At 40.6% G+C, this 19,952-nt stretch overlaps 1 protein-coding gene across 5 annotated transcripts in view; it reads left to right on the top strand.

Moving 5' to 3' along the window:
- Nucleotides 1-19,952, top strand: part of GRIP1 (glutamate receptor interacting protein 1) — a 324,577-nt gene that overhangs the window by 218,106 nt on the left and 86,519 nt on the right. For all 5 annotated transcript variants that reach the window (XM_055357003.2, XM_055357000.2, XM_055357004.2 and 2 more), the window contains 2 exons: nucleotides 9,242-9,428; nucleotides 10,020-10,165. In XM_055357003.2, the coding sequence (XP_055212978.1) occupies nucleotides 9,242-9,428; nucleotides 10,020-10,165 (333 nt within the window). The remainder of the gene's footprint in view (nucleotides 1-9,241; nucleotides 9,429-10,019; nucleotides 10,166-19,952) is intronic.

The following is a 19,952-nucleotide window of genomic DNA, read 5'->3' as shown; positions in this document are numbered from 1 at the left end:
GCTCAGCTTTACAATAAGCATCCTAAAGTCTAGGAATTTCAACCATGATTCTTGTAAAAATGATCTGGACAGCCAAACACGATATAGACTAAGCAAGACTAGGAAGATATAGTTGGCTACTTGCTTTGGAATAGCTGGTTGTCTGAATAGAGGGGTAAAAAGGGTGATCGAATGCTTTAAAAAGAAAGAAATATAAATCACTCCTACATTTATCGTTTCTGTTGGGGAAGATCATTCTCTCTTATCATGATCATATAACTTGTGGATGAAGAGAACACTGACCTTTCTGACTAGACCTAATCATAGTCTAGAGAGTCTGTTTCTTGTCCTGTATCCCTTTTGATGGCCATGATTATGATTCCTACAGGGAAATTTAAAGAAGATGGGATCTCTTCCTGTGCTCACCATGGGAATAAAAATAAGGAACATCCTTAAGTTACTTAAATAAAACCAAAGCCAGATACTTCACAGCTGGTATGGACTTATTGGCTTTTCAGCTTGTTTGCAAGAGATTCATCTCCCCAGGAGGGTCTCTCTCCAGTCTCACCAGGGCCACCCTAAGTGCCCAAGACCAGCCATCACCCACACTGGGACCTAGTTTCTTCATGATACAGGAAACTGAAGCTTTCCCTACAGTGAACTCCATTGCATAAGACAGGGTCACCGCTGTGGTTTGTACATGATTTAGACTTGCACATACTTTTACATATAAGGAGATTTGTCATCTTTGGTATATGAAAATGATAGTAAAATTGAAATTAGGAAAGTGGAAGATTGAGTTTAGTCAAAATGAGAACAAAGTACTCCTGGAGTCCCATGTGTTTTTTAGCTGACACTAGAGTAAATTATTTACTCTTGGAAGAAACTAGTTGAATGCAATACAGTGAACTGGTTATAAGCCTAGACTCTGGAACCAGGCTACCTGGGTTCCATCCCAGCATCATTACCTTCTAGCTGTAGGACCCTGAGCAACTTCTGTAAACTCTCTATGCCTCAACTGAAAATAGGGAAAATCACTTCATTGGGTAATTGTGAAGACTGCATGAGGTATGCCTTGACTGAAAATAGGAAGAATTACTTCATTGGGTAATTGAGATTACATGAGATTGCATGTGTATATGTGTTTAGAACAACACCTGGTAAATAGTAAGCACAATTTAATTGTTAGCTATTTTGAATAGTTTGTGTTAACTGTCATCGGCCTAAATATGAATTGTCACATGAAAAAATCTCTTGACAGTGCTCTCAAAGTTCAATCTTTTTAACGAGGGGTACATTTTGGCATAATACATAGATCTTTAGTCTTCTATATAATGCCTTCAGGGTTTGTGGTGGGTATTTGTGTATGAATTTTTTTAACAGATAATGGCTTTGTGTGTAGTACTCCTCAGTGACAAAAACAGGCTAACAGCACTCAGCAGAGAAGAGCAATTAAAATGAATTCATTAGTGTTCATACGTCTGCTTCAAAGGCTAGTATTTGTGTTAGGTAAGACTTGCTATGTTGATTAGGGACATTAGTGAATACAAACAAATGATGTTTGGCTATCTCAGGTTGATATTTACATATCTTAAATCTTGTAGTAGGAAACAAAGCTGAGGCAGCGCTGTTACTGATGTGCATAGCCAACGCATAAATTCTCTCTTGAATCAGGACATTATTCTTCAACATGGTAGAAATACCTATTTCAATACATTTCTAGTTGTTTGTGTTTGCCGTAGACATTGGCCACTAGAGCACCACTCACAATATACATACCAGAATGTTTATAAATGTGTCTCAGGAGATCATACATTTTGTATTTTATTCAAACAATAAATTCCAAAATGCTATGAACTTTTATTCACACTTCAAAAAGACCTGAAAAAATGATAGCATTGCAAAGGTTTTTTTGTTTTTTTAAATGAGGATTTTTTTCTTTTCTTTTATTGCATAGGTTTGGTATGGTCACATTAGATGTAAAGGTCTTCCCAAATAACTGATAATAAAAGTTTTATTGCCACTCTTAGTATACCATGGTTTATTTCCACTGCTTTATTTATGTCTTTATCCTGTGCCACCATTTGCTGCCCCCTTTGTAATACATATGTTTGTATAGCAACCAGGCCATTTGTGTAGATGGTAAATCATGGCAAAAAGTCTCTTTGCTGTATTGGTGATGACTTGAGGACAGAGTTTGCAAAACAGAAAATGCTCATATGTATTTCCAATGCCAAGGAAGGAGATGCCCAGAAAAAAAATGAAATCTTCTCACATGAAAATTAAAACATTCTGTATCACTGATCAAAGAGGAAATACAAGAAGTCTGTATATAGTGATGTGTTACAAGTATTAAAACAGGAAGGTGTCATGTTTGTTTCATAGAGAAAATAATTAATACAGCACGCATTAGGCTTTGACGAGTGTCACAAAGCCCTGGAGGCATTGCCAAGCCATGTCATAGAGGGAGCCCTCTCATCTCCTCTGCTGGAATCTTACTGCCCTTTCCCTGGCTGCCTGTGCTGCCTCTTTTTCTGCCAAAGAAGCCAAGTCTCCTTCCAGAACCTCATCATCTCCCTGTAACAACAGCATGGCTGAGCAACAGATCTAGCTAGTTTGCCCTGCTTTCTGTTCCCCGCCACTGTACCCTGGGCCAGTGTAGAGACTCTGTCTCTTCCCAGTCTGCCTGAATTGCAGCAAAGAGTAGAAGTTAGAACACATTTCCAGAATGGTCTTTGCTGCTTTTGTCATCAGTAGTAACTTCTACTAGAGACAGTGCCATTGAAAAGAGCTGAAGGAAAGAAAATGAAAAAACCTAACAACATTTCTGGTCCCTTCCATTGACCTGGGAACAAAGAATGGAAGATAAAGGCAGCTACTGGTAAGCTTTTATAAGTGACCATTCAGGGAGCCCTGAAGAAGACACCCTAAGAACTGTCCTCACACCCTCATTTGGACAAAGGAGCTGTTGGCCACCTCTACTGCCTTCCTGAACCAGATCACATGATACACATGTGTTAGGTCTATGGCAGGTTGACTATAGTGTAGGAAACTTTAGTGAGACAGAAGTCTTAGATTACAGGATCAATAATAAAAACACATTATTCCTTGGGAGGCTGAGGCGGGTGGATCACTTGAGCCCAGGAGTTTGAGACCAGTTTGGGCAACATGGTGAAACCCTGTCTCTACAAAAAAGAGAAAAAAAAAACCAACCAGGTGTGGTGGCACACACCTATAGTCCCAGCTACCTGGGGGGCTGAGGTGGAAGGATCGCTTGAGCCCAGAAGATGGAGGTTGCAGTGAGCCAAGATTCTGCTACTACGCTCCAGCCTGGGCAACAGAGTGAGAGCCTATCTGAAAAAAAAAAAAAAAAAAAAAGATTATAATAATAAATCTTTGGGGTCCTCAGTTCTCTATATTTTTTAAATGCTTCTCATAGCTGATAGGAAATCTTGCAGCCTTCTAAATTAAATAAGCATTTGGTAAATTTTTAAACTTTTGGAGGTGTTTTTGGCTCCCCCTGCCCTTTCTTACACTAGGAAGAACAAGAGTTGACAAAAATACAGTCATTCCCTACAAATCTGAAGAGTTGTGAACAGAACCCTCCATGTGAGAATGGGAACAGGACAGAGCAGGAACGAATCCTGAACACAACCTCGGCATACACCAGTTAGGATGTCAGCAATTTAGTCATTTCCATCTTCACCTTGAGGAGTAGGCAAGCCTCAGCCAAAGCCGGTAGCTTGCAGCAATGACGACTGAATACCTTGCGGAAGCATCTGCTACTGGAGAGACAATTCACCATCCACATTTTCAAATGACAGGGGAATATTCACCTTCATTTACTTTGCTGGTTGACCACATTAATGAAGCAAGATAATCAAGCTCATTTTTTTCTCCTCCAAGTTAATATTGATTGTGTTTTTTCTTTTGATTCCTTATCTTTAAATCTACAATATATCTTTTTCATATCTGGTAATAGTTTTCAAAACTTTTATATGTGTAACTAATCAATACATATAATTTCAAATGAAATTTTGCTCTTTGTCAAATAAAAGATTCCAATATGTCAGAGGACTTTCAGAGTTAATTATAAAATCATAAATTATTTACTACAATGCTATATGTATAATATAAATTATAACTAATTATAAAACCAATACATAATACATAAATTTATTTTAAATCCTAAATTCAATTTTCTAATAATTTTTGTCATCTCAACTTGCCTCCAAATAGAGCTTATAAATTTAATAATATTCACATTAAATTAGTACTTATTTTCAAAACCTTCTAGAGAATAAAATTATTCAACTATCTTCTCTGTTTAGAAAAACATAGCAAGTCTTTCCTTTGAGAAGGCTTCACTATATCTAATATAATCTCACCTGTTACTATTAAACTGACTTCTTTTTTCTTGGCTCTTTCTTTTTTTTTTTTTTTTTTTTTTTTGAGATGGAGTCTCACTCTGTCACCCAGGCTGGAGTGCAGTAGCGAGATCTCCGCTCACTGCAAGCTCCGCCTCCCGGGTTCACGCCATTCTCCTGCCTCAGCCTCCCGAGTAGCTGGGACTACAGGCGCCTGCCACCACGCCCGGCTAATTTTGTTTTTGTATTTTTAGTAGAGATGGGGTTTCACCATGTTAGTCGGATGGTCTCAATTTCCTGAGCTCGTGATCCGCCCGACTCGGCCTCCCAAAGTGCTGGGATTACAGGCGTGAGCCACCGCGCCCGGCTCTTAGCTCTTTCTTAGTGAAGATGGTAAACAGCTGCCTTAAAGTTTCTGAAACAGCTTTTAACTCCAATTAAGTAGTCCGATAATCTGTATCAAACTGTGATCTCAAATGGAAAAAAAAATTAATATGAACCTATAAAAGAGTCAAAGGAAGTAAAGGATTACTGATTAAGTCCAAAAAGCTTCACCTAGAAGATAAGTGGAAGTTACCTGCCAAATAGGTGATGCTGTAACATGATACTCTCATCTTCTGTGAGTAATAACTGGAATGCAACATACTCTCCAGATCCTTATTGACAGGAAATGGTGTCTCCCAGTGGTTTGGTGCCACTGATAGCAAAAATTATGATCTGGAGAGTAATCACGGTACACTCTACATCAGCGAAACCACACTAGAACATGTGATCTAAATTAATACATGACAGTCTATGTGTCAGACCTGGCAATTGCAAGCTTCCACCTGTAAGAAGCGTAGGGTTGGAGGCTATCTTCATCCCCCACTGCAGGCTATGTTAACCTTAATCCAGCTGAGACAGAATGAGAATGGTGCTTCTTAAAGAAAAGTTGATTTTTTTTCTTATTCCTCCTAGACAAATGATCTACTTCACCCTCCCTTGCCCCATCAGCTGCAATTACCTGGGTCCTGAAGAATGACTTGTAGTTCCTTATGGTAACTCAGCAGCATCTATGAGAAGTGTTGTTTCCTAAAAGGAATATGTAGATGACATCCCAAAATTTGATTCATTCCTCATTTATTCAGCATTTATTGAATGTTCCAGGCACTAAGATTTCAGAGATTGAAAGAGCTGGTTCCAACCTTTCAAAAACTCAGGGTCAGGTGGAGAGAAACCGGCATATAGAGACCTGATAAATGCTGAAACGGGACCATGTATTAGAAATGTGGAAATGCAGAAAAGCAAGTACCTAATTCTGCCTGGATAAAACAGAGAAAAGGACCCGGAGCAAGAGCTGAGTGGCAGAGGGCACAGTATATATGAAGACACAAAGGTGTGTCAAGAGGGTTGGGGCATATGGCACATGAAGGGATCACAGAGAAACGGGAGAGTGGATGGGCAGGAGAAAGGAATTGATGAAGGGTCCTATGTGCTCTGCTAGAATTGAAAAGTTTGTTCTATAGGAAACAGGAAGCTATTGAAAATTCAAAACAGGGCAGGGGTTACCCTTGCATGTTAGAAAGGCTACCCTAGCAGCAATTGGAGGCTGTTAGCATAAAACAAGAGGCAGGGTCACTAGTTAGAAGTCTATACAGTATTGTACACTGGTGATGATGAGGCCTCGCTCTGTAGTAGTGGCAATAAGAAAGGGAAGAAGATTCACTCAGTTTTGAAAACATTGAGTTCGAGGAGCCAATGAGACAGTTTGTGGATGGGATATCCATTGAGTAGGGAAATCCATCACTGGAGTTTGACAGAAACTAAAGAGAAAGAGTTGAGAAGATACATGTAGAGTAAATAAGTTGGGGCCTCATCATATCAGGAAAGTTTGACAGGAGGTTCATCTGGAAATAATATGTGGGGAATAGTTTGCATGTAAGGACCCAGAAATAAGTACATTAGAATAATTCAAATAAAAAATAATGAAAGCCCAAATTGAGGTACTGAAATTAATAAGGGAAAAGAGGATTTTTGTAAGATATATTTCAGTGGTCATCCAGAAAGGATTTAGCAATGGATAGAATTTGAGACAATGGGGAGTTGTGAGTTAAGGCTACTTTGAGATTTTAAGCCCAGAGGGCAATAAAAATGATGGTCCTGTTCACGGAAATAGTAGTGGCAATGAGAGAGGGAAGAGGATTCGCTCAATTTTGAAAACATTTGAGTTTGAGGAGCCAGTGAGAGAGTGTGTGGATGGCATACCCATCAAGGAGGGAGATCCATTACTGGAGCTTGACAAAAACAAGAGAAAGAGTTGAGAAGATACATGCAGAAGACATGTAGGCATGAATGAGGAAAAGAATGAGAGTAGAAAAGACTTGGAGGATGGAACTGTGCGCTGAAATGCAGAGGGAGGCAAAGCAACTGGCTGGGGCTGAAAAAGTAAGACACTCGAAACAAACCTTCATCAAAACCAAGCAAACAATTTTAGAAAGCAAGGGATGGTCCTAAAGCCAGTCGCCAGCTAGAGCAGATGAGGCCACTGATTTTAGAAGTCAGGAAGTCATTGGTGAAAGCCGTTTCAGTAAATGATGAAGGCAGAAGCCAAGTTTTTAGCTGCTTCAGAATCAGTACATGTCTATAGACAGAAGTCAGAAAGCTGGGGAGTGCGCAGAAAAGTTTGGAAAAGCAGCAAGAGGCAAATTTTTTCATGGCACAAAATCATGGGGGTGGAAAGGGATAGTATTAAAAACACTAAAAGGGGGAATTAGCCTTGAAATGGAAGGAAGGATACAACCTCCTGTAGTGGGGGAAAAAAGGAAGAGGGAACAAATAATGATAAAGAGAAATTGAGGCTAAACAGAATGTTGTTTAAGGAACTCTCGTCAAAGGGTTGCATCTTTTCAGTCTTATAGGAAATGAGGAGTAACATTTGACCATGATTTAGAGTAGAAACATTTGAGACAAATCCTTTGTGGAATGAAATAAGGTGTCAAAATATCACACAACAAATAATTTAAGGACCTAATAGGCTGTGAATTCGTAGTGACTTTTCCTAGCACCCTTCAGCAACTTAGTAACAACGGTGGAGTTGACCGGGCATTACCATAGAGGATAAAGTATTAGGGTATAGAAAAATCCCATGAGGTTTAAGAATCTTTGAGCCTAGGAGATGCATTATTAAAATGCTCACCAGGGGTCCAGGCTGAGTGTGGGGAAAATGATGCCAGCAAAGCCAGTGGGCGAAGACAATGGCTTTCCACCTGCACTTACCAGATCCCCACATGAGGCCAGGGAAAACCTCAGGGGTCTCCCATTCCCACATCAACTACAGTAGCTGTTTTTATCTGGAATACAAAGACGTCCCTTATATGTTTTCATTTTAAGGGGGAAAAATCTGTTGCTAAAATATTGTTGGAAAATCAATAGACTCAGGAGACAAGTGAGAGGGAATGGGACTGAAAATCATAAAGAGGAGACAGATTGCAGGAAGTGGGAGAGATGGCTAATAAAGGGTATGTGATCAACAAGGGGGATTCAGATATTGAGATCTTGAAGATCTATTCATTTTGAAGGAAGATGGAGACCACCATAGGGCTCTGCTGGCAGAGAGTGGAAGTAGGGTGGTATTGCTAGGAACTGACATGAAGAGAGTTGAAGAAGCATAAAGCCAGCTTGCTAGAAGGTTATCATCATAATGTCAAAGAGGCAGAGGACAAGGAAAAGCTATAGGTTAGAGGAGGCAGACTAACAGGCAAGTCCTGAAGTCATGAAGAAAAGGGGGAGAATTTTGAAAAAGTAGATTATGGGCTTGAAAATGAGACAGAGCAGAAATAACTACAGAATATGGAATTCTAAACAGGAGTAGTTGAATCAATGTACCGTATGTGGAGAGCAAGGAGTATTATGAACCTGTCTTCCTGCCACCTGTAGAGGGAGTAAAAGAAAATGGCTTTTGAAGAGGGTTATGAGGTATATGGTGTTATCAGGTTTTAGTTAAAGGGGGCCAGACTCTTTCTGGAGGAAGACTCAGTGCAGCATAGGACCTGCAGGCAGAGGCTGTGCTCACAGAGAGAACGGGTGGCCACACTCCAATGGGCAGGGCTGAGAGAAAGACATGGAGGAGTGGAGCAGCCCTTTCATGAGTTCAGAATGGAAATAAGATGGAGATGTCTGATGGCAGGTGTAGATGAATATCAGAGAGATAAATGAAATAGGAGAAATAATAGGAAATAAATGAAATACAACAGCTTAGACTAGAAACCCAGTGGGAAAGAGCAAGGACTGAAGAGACCAAACTCTGGGGTGGTGGTGGGGGGGGCGGCGGCAGGAGGAATGTACAGAGTTTAAACAATGTCATCATGCCAACCCAACACTAGATTAAGGTTGAGGACCAGCACAGCCTCACCACGCCAGGGGCCAGATTTAGATTAATTATTTCTTCAAAGCTGAAGATAGGATTGTTTAAAAGTCACAAAGCCCAGATGCAAATGGCTAAAGTGGAAAAAACATGAGACCAGCTAGCTCAACTCCCTTTTTCTTAGATAGGATATAGACACACAAAGAGACAAAATGGCCTACCCCAAGGTTCCCCAGCTGGTGCTCAGTGATAGAGCCAGGACTAAAACCCATGTAACCTGACCCTAAGGCCATCCTCTTAAAGCCCCCACAATGATCCCTGGTTTGAGGAGTAGGGAGCCAGGGTGCAGGGATACACTGTAGTTATTATAGAAATGTGATGAATATTGAGAGATTCATTTATCTTTTTCAACTCTTGCTAAACCAGAGGCCACAATTTAACCTCCCACCATTGCCATTCAGTTTTTATGCAGAGACACGATCTATTTTGGAAATGCTGGTATTCCTGGTGCTTGCTCCAACCTAAAGTCAGTATTTTCTGTTTGTTCCTCTAGTGTCCTTAGCCTCCAGCACAGTAGGATTGGCTGGGCAGGTTGTTCACACAGAAACCACAGAGGTTGTGCTGACGGCAGATCCTGTCACAGGATTTGGGATCCAACTGCAGGGCAGTGTGTTTGCCACAGAAACTCTCTCTTCTCCACCTCTGATTTCCTATATCGAAGCTGACAGCCCAGCAGAGAGGTGAGACACTTTCTTTCACAGCATCATTTTCTGCTCTGCGTTTCTGGTACCTGCTATCTTTTAATGGCTAGTAAATTATGAAACATTGCTCAATGCAGGAAATGCAAGATATGATGAACTCTCTTCTGACAATAAAATTTTATGTTCTTGATCAGGTTTGAAAAGAGTAATGAGCATGGATGGCTTTAACTAGCAGATTTTGTCCATCAAGGGACTAGAAGCTATATTAATTAAAAAGGAGAAAAATCCATAAATAAACATATCCTGAAGTTCAACTTCAATAGTTTCTGCCATGGGGGAATATACATTCATCATTACTAAATATTGGTTTGGATCAGATTCTAACAATACCATGGTTATGAATTATTAATTACTTCTCTGGGATACTTCAGGATTCCCCTGCTCACAATTATAACCATGAACTGCAACAACACACGACATTGAATTTGACCTATATGATGCCCATAGCATTGAATAAGTAAGACCAAATTATGATGCTATTTTGCAAGGATCAAGCAAGGTAGATTTGGCAAGCTCAGCTTGGTAATTATTTACTCCATCTACAACCTCTCACATGTGGTTCTAAATTAGATGTGGGGTGCTACAGATTGGAGACAGAGTGATGGCCATCAATGGAATTCCAACAGAAGACAGCACCTTCGAAGAAGCCAATCAGCTCCTCCGAGACTCTTCAATCACGAGCAAGGTCACACTGGAAATCGAGTTTGATGTTGCAGGTATAATCATATCATCTCAAGTCAGTGACAGAGTCAGGAGTGGACTGCATGTGAGTTATATTGGTTATGTGGCAGAGAGGAAACTATTTTATATGCTGAACATGCTTTTGTTTAGGAGGTTTGGGGTGTCATTTTGAATTGAGCATTGTTTTGGATTATTCCTTAAAATGTCACCACAAGAACAACTGAAAATAAATGTGACAAATTGTATAATAGCCACAACTATAGAGGCGATAAAAATAAATCATGTGGCCTTCATTCTTTCTTTCTTCTGTATACTAGAGAAACCATATACTTCAGTCACAGAGACAAGCAAAGCCTCTCTTTGACCCTTCACACTGCAAAGAACACATGAAATTTCTTTTGAGAGCAATGAAAATTCCCTAAGTTTATTTAAACAAGCCCAGTTGGCAAATATTTAGTTTTTAATGTTAAAGAGAAATGACAGCAGATACTTGTTTAAAATGACAAGGAAGACTTTTATTGGAAACTACTGCAGTAGGGGGTCAAGAATATTGCAGTAGGCCAGGCATGGTACCTCATGCCTTTAATCCCAGCATTTTGGGAGGCTGAGGCAGGTGGATCACCTGAGGTCAGGAGTTCGAGACTAGTCTGGCCAACTTGATGAAATCCTGTCTCTACTAAAAATACAAAAAATTAGCCAGGCATGGTGGCGGGCACCTGTAGTCCCAGCTACTTGGGAGGTTGAGGCCAGAGAATCGCCTGAACCCGGGAGGCAGAGGTTGCAGTGAGCTGAGATCACACCACTGCACTCCAGCCTGGGCAATCTGGGCAACAAGAGCAAAACTCCACCTCAAAAAAAAAAAAGAAAGAAAAAAGAAAAAAAAAATATTGCGGTAGGGGAGGGAGATTGAACGCAACTCCAAATATAGCCAGAGCAGTTGGGAATTTATAGCCAGAGGACAAAGTGAAGAGGAGGGAGTCATTGAATGGAAAATTACTAAAAGGAACTCGATTAAATATCAAAGGTGGGGGGCAAAGGGGATTCTCCCTAAACTGACTCAGCAGGATTCTTGCTAAAATTGGGCTCCCAGCCCAAAAACAAGGCATAATCAAGAAGAGGGCTCCAGGGAGCCAAACTAAAGTTTGGTTATAGGCAGAGTCCTGATCAGTAGCTAACAGGTGTGTGGATTTTAGAGATTGGTGCTAGTTCCCATTTAAGAAAATTGTCTTCACACAGTGAAAGACTACCTCACAGACCCAATAACCCTTACCAATTAGTAAAGATATGCTTGTGGACTCAGGGATCACATTATTCCAACAAATATTTACTATTTACCATGGGCCAGTTATGCCCCTACACAATGTAGATGTAATAGTAGACAAGAAAGTAAAAAACGATTATATTTTTTAAAAAGCTTGTATTGTATGAAGCTTATATTATAGCAGCATATAGAAAGTTAATTTAAAAATTAACAAATATTGCCCAGTGTGGTGGCTTACACCTATAACCCCAGCACTTTGGAGGCCAAGGCGGGAGGAACACTTGAGCCCAGAAGTTCAAAACCAGCCTGGGAAACAGGGAGACCTCATCTCTTAAAAAAAAAAAAAAGTTTTTAAAATTAGCCTGGCATGGTGGTGCATGCTTGTAGTCCCAGCTACTCAAGAGGCTAAGCTGAAAGGATCACTTGAGCCCTGGAAGTCAAGGCTGCAGTGAGCAGTGATTGTACCACTGAACCCCAGCCTGGGTGACAGAGTGAGACCCTGTCTCAAAAAAATTAATTCATTAAAATTAACAAATATAAATTTAGAGAATAAGTGCTCTGAGGAAAATACAGCAGCATAGAGGGTTAGAGAATGACTTTAGGGGAGCTAGTTTTGTAGGCTGATGCTCTAAGGGGTGACATTTGGGCAGGGATATGAAAGCTGAGAAGGGTAAGCCTTGTAAGGCTCTCGGAAGAGGCATTCTAGGGAAAGGGAATAGGCAGTGTAAAGACCCTAAGCCAGAACAATTAGCTTGCTGGAGAAACAACAAAAAGGGCTGTTCCTGGAACAATATAAGGGAGTTGGGTTTGGATTCGGTTTGGATTTGGTGATGGAGTTAGAGGGGTTAAAGAGACCAACTGATGCAGTGTCTGGTAAGGAATTTAGATCACATTCCAACTGTAATGAAGCCATGGAGCATTTTATGCAGAGGAGCTAATCTGAAGAATGTTTTAGAAAGAGCCTTCTGACATGGGAGGGGAAAATAGCAGAAGCAGAAAAACCAGTTAGGAGATTGTGGCAGTTGGACAGGTAAGGCATGATAGTGGCTTGACACAGTGGTAGTGCTGGAATTGGTGACAGATAGTGGAATTTAGGACATGGCTCGAAGCAGAGCTAATAGCACTTGTTTATGGGTTGGATATGGAAGATGAGGGAGAAGGAAGAGCATGAATGGCTCCTGAGGTGTGAGGGTGAGCAGTCAGGTAGACAGTGATGTCTTTAGCTGAGAAGACTGGAAGAGGGGAAATTTGGAGATAGGAATAATCATTCTGTTTTAGAGATGAGTTGGCAAATCCACTGCTAATACTAGAGAAAAAAGATAAGCATGTCTCTTCCTTAATTCAAATGACAGTTATTGAGCACCTGTTACTAGGTGCTAAGCACTGTACTATTTTCAGATCATTGAAAGAGAAAATAGAAAGGATCCATATCCTCAAAGAGCTCAAAGCTAAATAGGAGAGAAAGAGCTGCTGAATGGTAAGAATAGACTTGCCAAATTTGTGTTGCCACTGGAATGCAGAAAGAAGGGCCCAGGAGAGAGTAGTGCAGGCATTACCCTGGAGCCTAGGATTCAGGGTCTGGGCTGGATAGCAAGACTGAGGAATAACCAACATGGCAGTGATTGTTAAAGTCACGGGAAAAAAGGAGACCCCTAAGGAAAGAGTGGCAGTAAGAAAGGGACCAAGGAGGGGACTCTGCCTGAGGAATACTGAGACTTAAAGGGAAAAAAGTGTGAGCAAAGGCGATGAAGGTGTACCTTGAGAAATGGAAGGAGAACCAAAAGAAGGTGGCATTTTGGGAGCCAAAGAAAGAATTTCAAGACAAAAGTCACTATTGATAGCTTAAATGTACTATGGAGAATTCAAGTAACATAAGGTAGGAAATGTCCCTTGGATTTGGCCATTAAGAAGAAAGACCTTGCCATACTATGAATTGATCTGAGAAGTAGGGGCAGAAGTCAGATTGCAGTGAGCTGAGGAATGAGTGGAGAGTGACAAATACAGAGATGCTCTGCTTGCTGTCTGCTTTAGGAACTGGATTTTGGAAGAGAGTTTGGCCGGAAAAATGCACTGAATGGATGAAAGAGACTGGAGACCATTGTGGGCTCCTCTTTTGAGAACTTCTGCATTTACTTATGAGCTTGTTGCTCTATTTTATATTGTATTATATCCTTTATTCAGTAGTTCTCAACTGGGGTCAATTTTGCCCCAGGGGACATTTGGTGAGGTCAAGAAATTTAGCTGTAGAGAAAGAAGAAGAGACAACAGATAGTGGGAGACTCAAAGTTCAGAGGGGTGTTATTTTGTTTTGCGGCTTTGTTTTGTTAAGATTGGAGAGATTGAGCATGTTTGGGGCCTGACATGAATGAGGGAGAGAAGAGATAATAATGGAATCAGATCCACAAAGGAATGAGAAAGAGAAGTCCAGGACAGAAGGTAGAAGACCTCTTATGAATTTGTAGAAAAGGTTGTGAGACACAGAAAGACAAACATCACATGTTCTCACTTAACTGTGGGAGCTAAAAATTAAAACAATTGAACTCTTGGAGACAGAGAGTAGAAAGATGGTTACCAGAGGCTTGGAAGAGTAGTGATGATAGTGGAGAGTGGGGATGGTTAATGGGTCCAAAAAAAATTTGGAAAGAATGAATAAGACCTGGTGTTTGCTAGCACAACAGGGTGACTGTAGTAAAAAATAATTTAATCATACATTTAAAAATAGCCAGAAGAGTATAACTGGATTGTTTGAAACCCAAAGTGTGGGTACTGGAGAGGATGGACACCCCATTTGCCCTGATGTGGTTATTGTGCATTGCATACTTGTATCAAAGTATCCCATGTAACCCATAAATATACATGCCTACTGTGTGCCCACAAAAATTAAAATAATTCTAAAAGAGAAAAGAAAAGGATGTGAGAATATAAATACATTTTTAGCTGGCTTTTAGATGGTTCATGTAAGAACTGTCAAGCAAGGGTGAAAAGATCAGCAGCTTGGAGGGTTGAAAAGAATGAAGATTTAGAATAGCAAATCAGAGGAATGCATGAGGAAACCAACCAGAAGCTGTAAAAGGATATTCAAGCAGTGTCTGGAAGCTTCAAGTTTAGAGCAGCATCAGCCTACACAGTGGAGTAAGTTGTTGTTTTTTATTTTCAGGAGACCTCAGCTGCCAAGTAATAAGAGCAGAGAAAATGAATGATTAGATTGAGCCAGAGATTGAGGTTTCCAGAGAGGGTTCAACAGAAGAACTAGTCAGGGAGGTTCAAAATGCTTCTGGGAGAGCAGATGAAAAATTATGATAGTAACATCATAGTTATTATGGTAATATTTATCAAATGCTTGCCCTGTGGCCTGTCACTTTCTAAACGTGGTGTGTGCATCAAATTGTTTAATTCTTGTAACAGCAATGGAAGAGATTACTATGATTATGTCCTCAGAAAATGGAGGCACACATAGTTGATGGTAGGCTGGAATTTTAACCCAGGCAGTCTGGCTTCAAAGGCCACACCTGCAGCACTACACTACACTACACTACTGTGTTTGAAAGAATCTGAGTGGGAGAGATGGGAATCAATAACAAATCAGCCTGATAGACTGAGAGAAAAGGGAATACTTAAGGAACTAGAGATCTTCAGGAAGAAAAAGGGATAGTGAGAGAAAGGAATGAGGGAGCTGATGTCTAGGAGATTGAGGCCCAAGTGCTGTATCAGAGTTTAGGATTTCAGAGAAGGTCCAGCAAGACTTAGGGTGGTAATTTGCAAAAGTGGAGTGGAGGTAAAGATCCTCAACCAGGAGAGATCTGAGAATTGGGAACACAGTGTAATGGAAGGACCAGCCATGCAGTGAAATCTCACAGAAGGATGGCAGGACTTAGAATTAGGAGGGGAGTAAGAACTAGCTGAATTGCACATGCCAAGCACAATTCTACAGAAGAAGCTTTGCAGTAGCTGCTTTCTGTCATGTTTGGGTGGTTTGGCTCACTTCATTCAGGTCTTTGCTCAAATGTCACATGCTCAGAGAAGCCTTCCCTGGCCATCTATCACTCTCTATTCTCTTGCCCAGATTTATGGTTCTGCTTAGCCCTTCTCACACTCTGACCTTATATTGTATATTTATTTGTTTATTTTCACTCTCCTCCAGTGGAAAAACCTATGAAATCAGGGACTTTGTGGGTTTTGCTTATGAATGTACACCTAGCACCCAATGTATTGCTTGGAATACAAGAAGCTCTCATTTGGTCAGTACTCAGTGAATGAGGCCAGGCATGGTGACTCATGCCTGTAATCCCAGCACTTTGGGAGGCCAAGGCGGGTGGATTACTTGAGGTCAGGAATTCCAGACCAGCCTGCCCAACATGGTGAAACCCTGTCTCTACTAAAAATATAAAAGTTAGCCTAGCATGGTGGTGTGTGCCTGTGATCCTAGCTACCAGGGAGGCTGAGGCAGGAGAATCACTTGAACCCGGGAGGCAGAGGTTGCCGTGAGCCAAGAACATGCCACTGCACTCCGGCCTGGGCAACAGAGCAAAAAAAAAAAAAAACTCCGTCTCAAAAACACAAAAAAAATACTCGGTGAACGAATGGGTGGAGAGCAGTGGCTCTACTGAGGAACTGGGATCAGGAACTTCGGACTGCATCAGGAGCTGAGATCATCCCCGCTGTTTCTCTGGGGTTCCTGGTCTCTCAGTGCTGCTTGTTTCTGTATATCTGCTCCATTTGTCCCTATAGACAAGTTTCCTCTGACTTTTTATTGTATGTAATTGTCTCATCTTTGCTAAAGTACCCAGCCAGTTCTAATTTCTCATTCCCAGGAGAAAGAATCTAATGGCCCAGCTTAGGTTTGGTATCCTACCCTTCTAGTCAGCTGTGAGCACGGAAGAATCAAGTAGGACTTTTCAAGGATGGGTCAGATGGTGGTGAAGATATGGTTTTCAAAGAAGGCTGTCCAGCAACCCCAGAATGTACAATAACTACAATAACACAACATTAATGGTTAATTATTGTTAACTACAATAACAGAACATTAGTGGTGAAATGTCTCTTGTAATCCAATACCTTTATTCATTATAAATGGGGAAACTGAGGCTCAATTGGGGAAACCCAAGGTCATACAGCAGGGTGAATGGTAGACCTAGGTCGGTTGACTTGGAGTCTCTCTTCACCATATCACATTGCACTGACTCTTCAAAGAGATGTTACCAGGATGAATCAATTAGAGCAGGAGTTCTAAACCTCTGCCCTACTGACATTCTTTGTTGCAGGGAGGTGATTTGTTGAACATTGTGTGCACTGTAGAACATTCAGCAGCACCCACTCACTACATTCCAGTTGTCAAATTACTAGCACAATTTAGTCTTCTTCATAAGCAGTATCTAAGTATTTACTTGTGAATATATATGTGTGTATTTTAATATTTGTTGATTGGATACTTTAATATCTTAAATTTAAGCTCCTAAAAAATAGGAACTGTGTCTGTTAAACCCACTTTGTTCAGTACCCAGCTTACTTGATAAGGGACAGGAAAAGGAAATGTAAGTTCATCTCCCACTGCCCTTGATTGTTCCAGAAAGTAACCCACTTCAAATAGATGGAAATAATACAGAATAGGGCAAGAAAAGCTATGTTCCCATCTTGTTGTTCCTTCCTCATGACAGACATCACTAGCTGACACCGATATTCTCCCGCTGAGCCCAGATACAGCATCATAGTCCTCAATAAAACACTCTAGTTAGTCATTACCAACCTACTAGTATCAACTGGAAACTATTGGATTCAGAAAAATCCTTTCTAGCCAGTTGAGAACTTGGGACATTGGTGGGGAATCACTGGATGTGAGTTGTTTCAAGACTGTTCAGTACTTCTGAATTCACTCCTAATTTTCTGGATGTAAGCCATCCGTTTCCAAAATTCTGCCTCAGAAATGTTTTACAACCAGATATTAATTCCCAAACCTTTGGACCTCAGAGACAAATTCCTCTATTTTATAAATATTTTAAGTTGACATGGAGTGGTTAGAAAAGCTTGACTCATTTTTGCCCAAATCTCTCTCCCTTTTCTCCTTTTTTTTTTTTTTTTTTTTGGAGACAGAGTCTTGCTCTGTTACCCAGGCTAGAGTGCAGTGGTGGTATATCAACCTCTGTCTCCTGGGTTCAACCAATTCTTGTGCCTCAGCCTCCCAAGTAGCTGGGATTATAGGCATGTGCCACCAAGGCTGGCTAAGTATTTTTGTATCTTTAGTAGAGACAAGGTTTCACCATGTTGGCCAGGCTGGTCTCAAACTCCTGAGCTCAGGCAATCCGCCTGCCTCAGCCTCCCAAAGTGCTAGGGTTACAGGTGTGAGCCACTGCGCCTGGCCCCAAATCTGTCTCTTTAAATATAGGTACTATACTGCACAAACAGCATAGTAACTTTAATGAAATTGTTTTAAGTACAAGGTGCTTATAACCCCATCATGCTAATAAATATGTTTAAATTTTTTATATTTCTTACCAAAATCCTTACCATACATATAATTTTATAAAGCTGTAACCATAATATATGCACAATTTATATTTTGCCTTGTTTGTTACTGTCTTTTAAACACCAATCTCCAACTAATATCATGAATAATACCTGAAGTTTCTACTTTAAGTCTGAAGTTATTTTGTTGGAAAAAAATATATATCTTCGTTCTGGAAAGAAGTCTCGGTGAGAATCCTATCAAATAATGTTTGCCATCATTATGGAGCCCCCAGTGCCTTTCTCTGCATTGGTGGGAGTTAAACGTTCACGTTCCTCACAAAGGGTGTCTGCACTGATGAATTAAGATGTGGTTGTTATCTTACTGTGCTAACAATGAATGCTTCAGGCAGAAAAGCAGACCACTTGGAAAGAAGGAGACCTTTGTTTACCCAAATGTGTTTTTAATTATAGCATTAACAAAGATAAAGCAAAATCAGGGAAGTACAAAATAATTACATGCGAGTCTAACAAAATAAACATCGTTTGTTCTTAGATTCTATGTACTTCCTCTAAACCTGCTGTTTTTCCAAATATTGGACCTTTTCCTCTTTACTAGTGTTTCTTTAAGAAACCCCAAATTAAATATGCCTTTGCTTTAGCAGCCAAATAATTATATAAAGAAAAAATAACAAATATAAAATAAATCATGTTGGCATTTAAAGATTAAAATGAAGCCGTAGCTTGATCAAAGAGATTTATTAGTTGATATTTGTTCATCATTATGAATATTTCAAATCTCATGTAGTCAGAAGTGATTCATTACTGTTTTCCAGGAAGTGATAATATCTCCTGCAGTGTCATTAACAATGTTAATCTTGGTCAACTTTCCCTGGATTAAAAATTTATAAAAGCAAAATGTTGCTGTAGTAACTATTCTAGAACAGCATTTTCTGGCCCTTGTGTTTCAAAGACCTCACTTACACAAGCTTAGCATCATGGGCAAGATGCTATATACATATACAGATATACAGATACACATGTACAAATATGTGTATGCTCCCCTCCCCTTTGACAGAGAACTGTTTCTTAAAACGGAAAATATTAAATGGGTAGGACAGGTGCAGTGGGTCCGCCTGTAATCACAGCCTTTTAGGAGGCTGAGGTGGACGGATCACTTGAGCCCGGGAGTTTGAGACCAGCCTAGGCAACATGGCGGAAACCCCATCTCTACAGAAAATACAAAAATTAGCTGGGTGTGATGGCAGGTGCTTGTAGTTCTAGCTACTTGGTAGACTGAGGCAAGAGGATCACCTGAGCCTGCAGAGGTCAAGGCTGCAGTGAACTGTGATTGTGCCACTGTACTCCAGCCTGGGTGACAGAGTGAGAACCAGTCTCCAAAAAAAAAAAAAAATGGTCACACGTTTGTGAAATGAGTTCTACAAATAGTGATGCTTCATGCACATTTACTTATGGGCCATCTGTGTGCTTTATCCAAGTAATCAAATCATTTATTTCTGCTATGCCCGTAAACACTTGCGTGGAGGCTTTCTGCATGCTCTCATCCCATTTCCTCTACTGAATCAATGTGTTCATCAGGGATCTTTCAGTTGCCAGCAAGAAACATGCACTCCACCTGGTTTAATCAGAGAAGAGGCATTCACTGGAAGCGCAATCTGTGCTTCACTGCCAGGAAGGGCTAGAACCTGACTTCAATGGCTGTCAAGGCCAGGCACAGGCTCTCTCCTCATACACACTTGCTTCTTTCTTCCTTCTCTCTGCTGACTGGCTGCTGGTGCGTATGGGCAAAACCTGGCCACTTCCAAAGGCCCTCTCTGCCCCCGGTGTGCATGCTAATTCCAAATTCTTAAACTGTCACTTTGAAGGTAGAAGGAAGGTGGCAATTAGCCTTTTGTTGTTAAAGCGCGGTATGGGGAGGACTCAGGAAAGGCATAGATTGGAAAAATATTTTGTAAGGAAATATTTATGACATTTGCAGCTCCTGAAGTCAGGAAGTAAAGCACACCTAAGTGGTTTTTTACCTATTTCATTTCTCTTTTTCAGATTAGCCAGTCTTTTTCAAATCTCCTGTGGGAAATAATTTTCTCTATCTCAAGTCCTAC

The sequence above is a fragment of the Gorilla gorilla genome, chromosome 10, assembly GCF_029281585.2.
Source record: "Gorilla gorilla gorilla isolate KB3781 chromosome 10, NHGRI_mGorGor1-v2.1_pri, whole genome shotgun sequence".
Lineage (NCBI taxonomy): Eukaryota > Metazoa > Chordata > Mammalia > Primates > Hominidae > Gorilla > Gorilla gorilla.
The sequence above is the reverse complement of the archived record's forward strand: the minus strand, read 5'-3'. Positions and strand labels throughout refer to the sequence as shown.